Source organism: Dunckerocampus dactyliophorus, chromosome 5 (genome assembly GCF_027744805.1).
Source record: "Dunckerocampus dactyliophorus isolate RoL2022-P2 chromosome 5, RoL_Ddac_1.1, whole genome shotgun sequence".
Classification (NCBI taxonomy): domain Eukaryota; kingdom Metazoa; phylum Chordata; class Actinopteri; order Syngnathiformes; family Syngnathidae; genus Dunckerocampus; species Dunckerocampus dactyliophorus.
Genome location: NC_072823.1, coordinates 28,841,701 through 28,852,929, shown reverse-complemented (window position 1 = coordinate 28,852,929; position 11,229 = coordinate 28,841,701). Strand labels below are relative to the sequence as shown.

The 11,229-nt window shown below is 39.4% G+C and overlaps 1 protein-coding gene across 1 annotated transcript in view; it reads left to right on the top strand.

Annotated features, from left to right (window-relative positions):
- Positions 1–329: 329 nt before the first annotated feature.
- nuak1b (NUAK family, SNF1-like kinase, 1b) overlaps positions 330–11,229 on the top strand; it is a 40,488-nt gene continuing 29,588 nt past the window's right edge. The window contains exon 1 of the mRNA XM_054776741.1: positions 330–1,335. Within this exon, the coding sequence (XP_054632716.1) occupies positions 1,090–1,335 (246 nt within the window). The 5' untranslated portion in view covers positions 330–1,089. The remainder of the gene's footprint in view (positions 1,336–11,229) is intronic.

The following is an 11,229-nucleotide window of genomic DNA, read 5'->3' as shown; positions in this document are numbered from 1 at the left end:
CCTCCATGGCACCAGTTTCACACCCCTGCTCTATATGATTTGAGTGTGCAGTTGTTTTTCAGGATGTACTGCCAGATGAATCAGCCTCCTCTCGGGACTCAACATGTGTAAATAAACTCCTTTATCCGCACCTTTATCCAGATCCACATCTTGATTTACTATAGACGGGTGTACCTAATGAAGCGTCCTGTGAGTTTATGTATGTACAGTATGTCTCCAATGTAAGGAAGAAGAGTGGAGGCTGGGGTGGGCGTGGCCGTGCCCACAGAGTCGTGAGCTACGCCCCTGCACATCAGCTGTAGCGTTCTCAGGGATGAGAGAGAGAGAGAGAGAGCTCTCACAAAGACTAGGAAGAGGAAGACCTCCTAAACCACGCCCTCCGGACTCTGCTCCCCCATCCTCCCCCTTCGTTTACGCTAAGAAAGGAGAAAGAAAGGGCAGGAACGAGCAGCACACGCAGGAGAAAACGCGACACGAGACGAAAGTGAGGGAGCCGGCCCAGCCACCATGGCAGTATCCACCGCCTCTACGCTCCCGATCGTGTCCGAGCACCGCGCACCTCCTCCCGGGTCGAGCACGGCGCGGAGCCCGCAGGCGCACGACGGCACGCAGCTGGGTCCGGATGAGTGAGGAGCCAGCTGGGGGCAAGCATGAGGGTCATCTTCATCCAGAACGCCGGTTTCGTCGCAGCTTTCTCGCCTAGTAGATGTCTTAGGAGCACAGATGATGCGAGCCCTAAATTAGACTCCAGCAGACATTACTAGTCGATTGAGGAGTAGCCTCGTTCATAGATTTTATTATTAGAGGTTGAAATGATCAGCTGAATTCATATGATTTTACATTATTGACCGTAACCAGTGATATGTTTGTGGTTATTATGGACAGATGATGTCCTTTTTGTAGACTTTTCATGCTATCTTTAGCAAGACAATCTGGAAATGTTTCCACATTGACAAAAATGACAAAGTAGCTTGCGTGTTCCTTGTAATTTATTTATTTATTACTATTATTAGGCCTATAAGTATTACTGTATATGAATTATCTTATTGCTAGCGAGGGTGACTTTTATTTACAAACAAGTTAGGTGAGATGGCTTACTTAGCGCGCCGCCCGGAGGCCCCCAGAGGTCAAAGCTGTGCACCCAAACCCACCGGGGCTGACCCCCACCATTCACCCACGCTCGCCGGAAGCTCACCTGAGGAGACCCGGAACCAGGGTGTGAAGAAACACCACCACAAGCACAACCTGAAGCACCGCTACGAGCTGCTGGAGACTTTGGGGAGGGGGACGTACGGCAAAGTCAAGAAGGCCATTGAACGCCACTCCGGCAGAGAGGTAACACGCACACACACATTCATTTTGCCATACATGCATGCCTTTCTAATGTAATGTAATAACCCCCGCCCTCCGCGCTCCAAAGGACCCATGGGGGCAACTGCACACACGCCTTAGCCGATGCGGGGCCGCACGACCGGATGCTGGAGTGCAAAGCAGGCTAGCACTCACACTAACACTAGACTAGGGTGGGGGCCAACATGGACAAATCCCAATGCTCACAGTTTCTGGGCAAAGGACTTTCTTGAATCAAAATGGAAATATTTGCATAGTTAGAGCCTAGAAAACCTGTTTCCGAGTTGCTAAATACGGGTTATAAGATTATTAGAGCCATCGAGACATGAAATAACACCCTTTAGGCACCTTTAGACACATACAGTATTACCCAATATAGTAGGCATACTGTAATAGGAGCCATACAGGGGTGTGAAAAAGTGCTTGCCCGCTTCCTGATTTTTGTTGTTGTATGTCACACTTAAATGTTTCAGATCATCAAACTAATTTAAATATTAGTCAAGCGACAACACAACTGAACACAAAATGCAGTTTTTAAATGAAACTTTTTATTATTAAGGTATTAAAAAAAATCCAAACCTACATGGCCCTGTGTGGAAAAGTGCCTGTCATGTTAAAAGATAACTGAGATTAATTGAGATCTATCAGTCTGGAAAAGGTCAGAAAGCAATTTCTAAAGCTTTAGGACTCCAGCGAACCACAGTGAGAGACGTTATCCACAAATAGTGAAAATAAGGAACAGTGTCAAGCCGTCCCAGGAGTGGCCGGCCAACCAAAATGACCCCAAGACCACAGCGACGACTCATCCAAGAGGTCACAAAAGACCCCACAACAACATCCAAAGAACTGCAGGCCTCAATTGCCTCAGTTAAGGTCAGTGTTCATGACTCCACCATAAAAAAGACACAAAAACAGATTTCCAAGACCAAAACCACTGCTGAACATTGCTCGTTTCAATTTTGGGATTTTTGATCCCCAAGGCCTTTGGGGAAAATAGTCTGTGGTCTGGCAAGACAAAAGTTGAACTTTTTGGGAGGTGTGTATCCCATTACATCTGGCATATAAGTAATCATACTGTACAGTAAAATATGGTGGTGGTAGTGTGATGGTCTGGGTCTGTTTTGCTGCTCTTCAGGACCTGGAAGTCTTGCTGTGATAAATGAAACCATAAATGCTGCTGTCTACCAAAAAATCCTGAAGGAGAATGTCCGGCCATCTGTTGGTGACCTCAAACTGTGAAACCAACTTGGGTTCTGCAGCAGGACAATGATCCAAAACACACCAGCAAGTCCACCTCTGGATGAAAGAAAAACTAAATGAAGACTTTGGAGTGGCCTAGTCAAAGTCCTGACCTGAATCCTATTGAGATGCTGTGGCATGACCTTAAAAAGGCGCTTCATGCTGGAAAAGCCTCCAATGTGGCTGAATGACAACAATTCTGCAAAGATGAGTGGGCAAAATTCCTCCACAGCGTGTAAGAGACTCATTGCAAGTTATCACAAACGCTTGATTGCAGTTGTTGCTACTAAGGGGGGCCCAACCACTTATTAGCTTTAGGGGGCAATCACTTTTCCACACAGGACCATGTAGCTTTGGATTTTTTTGTTCCTTAGTAAAAGATTCATTTAAAAAAAACATTTTGTGTTCAGTTGTGTTGTCATTGACTCATACATTTTTTTTAGGATGATCTGAAACATTTAAGTGTGACAAACATGCAAAAAGAAAAAAAAAAGAAATCAGGAAACAATTTTCCACCCCACTGTGTGTATCTTATGACGTCTGCTATATTGGTATATGTGCGTGTAAAGGTGCCTAAAGGGGTGTCATTTTATGTCTAAATGGCTCGAACAATGTTAAGGAGTCAAACTTTTCCCATCGAGGGCTGCATTTTGAAAAATGAACGAATGGATGGGCCACTTTGATGGTTTACATTTTGTAAACCCATGTGGATATTAAAAAAAAAAAAAAAAGCAGCCTGCATCTCAGCTTTGTGATATCAGCGTATTATTAGCAGGAACTTTTTCTCTTGAAGTTCGCTTTTTTTGCTTGTTTTTCCGTTTCTGTTTTATTTTCCAAATATTTCAACATTTACCTTTTTGTTTTCTTGTAATGTTATGACTTTATTCCCGTAATATTTTGACATTATTGTTATAATTGTATAACTTTTTTTGCAACTTAATTTGCCCAAAATTGCAACTTTATTTTGAATGTAGTTTAATTTATTTAATAATTTGATGTTTTTTCTTTGTAATATACAACTTTATTCTCATGATTTTCTCGTAAAATGATTTTATTCTCCTCATATTTCCACTTTATTCACATAAAATTACTGCACATTGGAAGAGTTCTATTTTTTATTTATTTTTTTTACTTCCTGTTCTGTACACTACTTGGCCATTGTCTCATCAATGTAACATTACTGACCCCTAGTGTAGAGTACTACAAATCATCAGAACGTCTTATATTTGCCTTATATTTGTATTTTACTTCATTTAGCCAGTTTTATGCTTGAAAATGCTTCATTTAGGCAAAAAAAAAAGTCAAATTTCGGACTAATAATAGGCCACAAAACAGCATGATTTATTCATTTGCGTATTTTTGAAGTGGCACTGCCATTTTGTGGCGTTAAAGTATACCAAAAAATTGACTAGGAGGAGGTTGCCTACAGCCACAGCAGTTTTCAATGTCTTTTTTTTCTTCCTAACTAGCAAACAAAAGCACTGCAGGTCTCGGATTTAGTCATGCAGGTGTACCTAATGAAGCGGCCCGTGTGTGTACTTTGGGTTAAGTCTTGCTGTTTGTTTACGTAAACACACACAGCGCTGTTGTTGACAACGCCGTCATCACATTTGAGATCTATGAGTGCGCCCCATACGCCCCACCATCCCACCCCCCCCGTGCCCCCAACCAACCTGGCGGGACGTGAAGAACTTTCCATGAGCTGAGAATACCACGAGGAAACTAAATATAGGTCATGAGTGTGGCCCCCCCCCCCCACAAACCCGACTCTCGCTGCTGCCCGTGGCCCCCGGTGACATGATTCAAGTTTGTTTTGCTGTTGACGCAGCTTGACTGTGACATGTTTTGCTCATTAAATTGCGCAATATCTGCTTTGCTGTGTATCTGATGCAGATAGCGGGTGAGCTCATGTTTGGCTTTAAAGGGAGTCTGTGCATGATTAGTTACTAGAAAGCAGCTTTCTGAGGCTCGTAAGTCGGGCCTTTCGCTGTTCATTTTGCACACTTCCTGTCGTTTCTTTGTCGTCATGTTGCATCCCTTGCAAACGGAGCACCTTCGCACGTGGAGTCAGACGAGGCACGGCGGATTGATTGTTCCGCAACCGAGGCCTCGCCACAAACCTGAGATCAGGGAACTTGCGACTTTGACACTCTGATTTTTTATACGCTAAAAAGTACTATATATTAAAAAAAAGAAAAACTGCATCTCGGCATTTTTGCTGTTTTTTAACATTTATTAAATATTTAAACTTTCTTCCTAAGTAATCTTCATCGATGTTTTTGTCGTAATATTATGACTTTTTTCCCATTGTACAGTATTATGACATTTTACACAGCGTCATTTTCCCCAAAAGTTATTTTGTTTTGGTCGTTTGTCATAACATTAGGAGTATTTTTCTTTAATATTTGACATTAATATTGACATTAGTTTTCCTCATAAGTTTATTCTCGTAAAATTGTGACTTTTTCATTGTCAGAATACGACCTTTTTTTCCCTAATTAGTTTTACTTCATTCTCGTAAAATTACGACTGTTTTTTTCCATTTCTGTTGTGTTTTTAAAAAAATTATTTTCCAACTATTTCAAATTTGTTTTTGTAAATTTTCTTCTCGTAATTATGACCCATAATATTTTGACTTTATTCTCGTAACATGATCACTTTTTCCGCACCCTCATTTTCCAAAACCCATCCATCCATCCATCCATCCATCCATCCATTACAGTTTCATCCTCATTAGGGTCGCGGGGGCATGCTGGAACCTATCCCAGCTGACTTTGGGTGAGAGGCGGGGTACACCCTGGACTGGTGGCCAGCCAATGGCAGGGCACATAGAGACAAACAAGCATTCACACTCACATTCATACCTATGGACAATTTAGAGTCTCCAATTAACCTAACATGCATGTTTTTGGAATGTGGGAGGAAACCGGAGTACCCGGAGAAAACCCACGCACGCACGGGGAGAACATGCAAACTCCACACAGAAATGCCCAAGGGAGAATCGAACCCAGATCTTCCCGATCTCCAGACTGTTACTGTGTTGGCCAACGTGCTAACCACTAGACCACCGTGCGGCAATATTTTTTATTTATTTACAGTATTTTTTTCCAAAACTTCCAGCCCTATTTTTGTTTCGTTCTATGGGGGAATACGGCAAAGTGAGTTTAGCGCGTTAGCGAGCTGTGTTGAGATGAAAGCCGGATTTGCGTGGTCAGTGAAGGTAGCTCTCTTTTCAAGCAGCTGTATCGCCATGGTAACTTAGGCTAAACTCATCACCTGGTTGGGACCAGGTAATGTCCAGGCTTTCAGCTTAAAGTCAGCCATGAAAGTGCCACTGTTTCACTGTTGAACTCATTCGGAGATGGCGTCACCATTAATTGAGAACCTACGAGGTTCCCTAGGAGACACGGAGAAAAAAAATGGAATAAAACAGCATTCACTGTTGATATTATCCATCTATAAGCGAGATTTTCAGATGAGGGAATACGCTACGTGAGCACCAGGAGTAAAATGCTACATGAAATATGAATAATTAGGCCAACATTAGCTGATGTAAATGTCGAGTTTTTGCTCCAACGTATTTATTTTTAAAATGGATACTGTAAGTGTTAAAATGTCAAAGCTGTGCAATGTTGAGCGTCACTAAATGAAAAGACTAGTAGGGTATAGTTAGAATAATAAATGAGTGTTGACTTGCCCATGACATGCTCAGCATTATTCTGTCAGCAGTCCTTCCTCGCCCTATTGGCGGCGGCAGTGTTGCATTTAGCAGTCATGATCTTTTGGGAACTCCTCATAACGCTCCATAATAATTAGTTACTCTTTTTTTGTAAAATACACTGGCTGGGACGGATACATTTTTGAGCGGAAGTAGAATAATGTGACGTCATACGCCCCCTTTCATGTGAACGCACACTCGGCACAAAGCTGAAAACCGGACTTGACAAAGAAAGTTAATAACTACCGTCGCGGCGCCAATTAGCCGGATTGCGGATGTTAGGTTTTGTTGAGTTGCATCTTGAGCACAAAGCCTTGTTTGTGGAGCCGCTTTTGCTGTGAATGTCATGACTTTCTACAAATAAATAGTTTTTATTTAATATTTTGACTCTATGCTTCTAAAATGACATTGTTTTTCCAAATAAGAGTACAAGTTTATTTTCATAACATGGCGACTTTTTTCCTTGTTAGAACACGACCTTTTTCTCGAAATATTTTGACTTTATTCCTGTAAAATTACAACATTTTTTTCCATTTCCGCTGTTTTTATCCCAACTTTTTTGTTGTACATTTTCTTCTCGTAATTCCGACTTTATTCCCGTAAAATTTTGACTTTATTATCGCAACAGTCAAACTTTTTCTGCAACATAAAATTCCAAAAATTACAACTTGATTTTGTTTTGTTTTTTCCAAGAATATCATGACTTTCCAAAAATAAAGATTTTTTTTCTTTAATATTTCAACTCGATGCTAATAAATGACATTTTTTTCCACATAATATTAGACGATTATTGTCTTTTTTTCCTTGTTAGAATGCAACTTTTTTCTAAAAAATGTTTGACTTTATTCTTGTAAAATTAAAACAGTTGTTTCCATTTTTGCTGTTTTTTTTCCCCCAACTATTTGAACTTCTTGTGAAATGTTCTTCTCATAATAATGACTTTATTCCCATCACATTTTGATTTTATCTTCTAACATTCCAAAAAACACAACTTTATTTGTTGATTAGTTTGTTTCTCTTGATATTACAACTTTTAAAAAGAATGTTTTTTTTCTTTAATATTTCAACATTATCCTACCAAAATGCAATAATTTTTTCGTATAATATTACGTTATTCTCATAAATTTTTTCTTTTAATACTTTGACTTTATTCTTGCAATATTACTGCATTTTTTTTCTGTTTTCTTGTTGAATTCTATTTTAAGAATGTGCCACGGGCCAGTAAGAAAACCAGCCATAGCCGTCTTTTTATGCAGGCCTCTGCTTTGCGTTTCGTGTTTTTATAAGGTAGCGAGACGGGCACGCGTGGTGGCGTGTGTTCATGTGGCGTCTGCTGTCAAGATGACTTGACGTTTGAGATGGTTGCGCTGACGGCAAGTGACAAATGAAGACAGAACCGCAGAAGGATGAGACTCACTTGAGCCTGCCCTCGTGTATACGCCCACTAAAGCAGGCTTCGCTACACATCTTAAAATAAAGCCTGGATCTCTGCCAGCTACAAATGTGGGAGCTATAACTTCTTATCATTTGATTTCTATCCAACGAATGGGCTAACCCAGCATGCTGTTACAATGTAACGTTAGCACACATAGCTAACACATAGCTATGCTAGCATCGCTAACGTTTGTGTGCTCCTGCCCCGCTCCTTAATGTTGCATTGTTGTATATGCTATATGGCATCCATTATGTTACCAAGTTGCTTCCATCCGTCATTTAGAATTATTATCCATTGTTATCTGCATGTAAAACTAAAACGATTCTTTATGAAATGTATTTTAGTTCATATTTTCTGTGTCTGGAAGTGACTAACTGGATTTACATGAAAAATTACCTCAGTTTTTTTATGTTTCGGTCTTTGAATGACCTTTTGGAAGGAATTGAGGAAAATATTATGAACATTATTGGCTCGTGGCACATTCTAAAAATATTATACGACAAGAAAACCTAAAAAAAAACCCAAAACAACCCAACAGCAACAATAGAAAAATCTGCAAGAAAATGTATAAGTTCAAATATTAAGAGAACAAAGTTGTCATCTACCAAAAAGTCATAATTTTATGACAATAATGTTGTAACTCTTTGAGGAAAAATATTGTAATTTTAGTAGCTTTGAAAGATTTTTTTTTAAGTAGTAATATTATATAATACATGTTAAAATGCATATTATAATAATGTGTTTGTGAGAAACAAACAAATCAACAACTACAGTTGTAATTTGACAAAAGTTAGGTTGCAGAAAAAGTCAAAATATTAAGGAAATAAAGTCATAATTATGAGAAATTTGCAAAGAAGAAAGTTGTAATTGTTGCAAAATTTGTCTAAATATTATGAAAAGTTGTCAAAAGTTTTCAGAGAAAAACAAGAAAAAAGTTGCTGTTTTACGAAATGTCAATTTAGCTGCATAGTGTTGAAAGGTTCAAGAAAAAATGTTGATTTTTTTTTAAGCCTTAAAGCTATAATATTAATAATATAATAATAATAATAATAATATAAAGTCAAAATATTGTTGACTGAAAGTTAGCTGTAATATTATGAGGGAAAATAATATCATTTTAGTAGCATGAAGTTGAGATATTAAAGAAAAAAGATTTTTCTTAAAGTCGTAATTTTATGAAAAACAAACAAAACAATTAATAGTTGTAATTTTTGAAAAATTAGGTAGGGGAAAAATTATGCTATAAATACACACGTGTGTGTATGTGTGTAATATATATATATAATATATATGTGTATATATATTTCTGTGTGTGTGTGTATGTATATATATATATATATATATATATATATATATATATATATATATATATATATATATACATGTATATATATATATATATATATATATATATATGTATATGTATGTATGTGTATAAGACAAATAAGAATACAGTTATAATATTATGGGAATAAAGTTATAATATTCTGAAACTAAAATTTACAAAGAAGGTTGAAATATTTGGAAAATGATTACATTTGATTATTTCCCATTGTTTTCTGTATTTAAAACTACAATGATTCTGTAAAAATGTATTTTGTGTTCATATTTTTTGGTGTCTGGAAGGGACTAGTTAGATTTGCATTATTTCCTATTGGAAAAATTGCCGCGGTTTTTGTACGTTTCGGTTTTTATCGGCGCTTTTGGAACGGATTGAAGAGGAAAACTAACATTCCGAAGTGCAAGGATATATATTTGATATGTACTCTATATGTATTATTCAGCTAATATAAGCGCCACATTCCATCACCCCTTAACAACGGAACAGTACGGGAAAGGGAAACAACGTGAACATTCCTCGGCTCCGTGTGGTGTTGTTGATGAGGTATTCTGGTTTTTGGCCGGTTTGGAACTTGGGAACGCCCCTCCCCATCCCAATACATAAGAGATGATGGGGGTGTTGAGAAAACACGGGGATGAGCCGCTTCGCGATGACTCCTTCTTCTGTTTTAATGATCCGAGAACAAATGCGGGAAGACGTCAGGCTCCGCTGAAGCGACGCATCGACTTTCACTTCAAACACGGGGGAGTGGGGCCTCCCCCCATACCTGGCAGGGGCCAACGGGTGACAGTAATACTTAAGGACAAGCCTAGCTGTGTCAGCCAGCTGGCGAGTGGACCATCTGCGGTGCTGTTTAATGATCCACGTCAGGGTCAGGAACCCGAGGAGGTACAACAGATACCTGGCTTGCTCTCCAGGCCGTTTTTGTGGATCGCTACCCACTTAGCTTGGCACCGAATGCCGCTTTTTATAAGTCATTACTCAGGTATTTCCTAAACGAGTGAATTCCTGATTGAATAAAAGCAGGAGGATGACTCACCAGATAAAACGATCGTAAATCTAACGAGCGAAAACGGAAGAAACGCAAACAGCTTTTACTAATGATGTACCCCCGGGGCGGCATTTTGTTGATTGTTATCATTTCTTCACTTTCAGTCCAATGAAGGCATGCGCTGGCAGCAAACTCTTCCGGTTTGGGGCTATTTTTATTGATGCACATGGTAATTGGCTTGGCACTGGCTACCGGCCTGCGGTTTTGGCCCGCATCGGAATAAAAGCTCCTCGAGCTAGTGCTTCGATAGCAGAGGACAAAAGTTTAAACTAACAAACGAACAGACTCCTCAAAGGACGGACCGGGATGCGGTCCAGGATGTTTAGGCTGCAATTAACCGTGGACATGTGCACCACTGTATATTTTCGATGGGGTTTATTTGGAGTAGCCTCTCATTTAAGGCGTGCGTACAGGCCTGCATGGTAGCGTTGCCACGACAGTTTCAAAAAATCTTCTTGACCTCCTGTTGGCATCCTCACTCCAGCCTCCTTTTCCAGATTCTTCCATTTAAAAAAAATCCCAGCAGGCTTTCAAAAAGGAGGCCAAAGCTTGTTTTCTCTCTCTCTTTCTAAAAGGGAACGGCTAAAAATAAGCATCCTTTCGAGGTCTCTTGGACAGGTCACCTGCTGACCTCGCTGCTGTAATCACAAAGGACCTCCGCACTAGTGATGGCCGAGTATTGACCGAGTCGTTCAAAACTTGGGAGTTTTGAAAGGAAATCTGGAACATGGCATTAAAGGAAAACTGCAATTTGTTTTGGAATGTTGCCCATCATCCACAATCCTCACGTAAGACATGAACACGTATGTGTTTCTCTTTTCTGTGCGTTGTAAAGATATAAAAACAGACAAAAAGACGGCGCTGAGAACGCACGTAATGGGACTCACCTATTCCGCCTATAACAAGGTTTCCACTACATGTAATTAATTTACCGTGGCGGTGCGCGCTACAAAATAAAAGCCGCCACAGCTTAAAAATGTGTTTTTTTTTCAAAACTTGAAAACATTTTTAAGTAATATATTGTATGAATGGCTATGTATGATATATAGATACACATATAACTTATTATGTAAGCCCTTATTGACCACAATTAG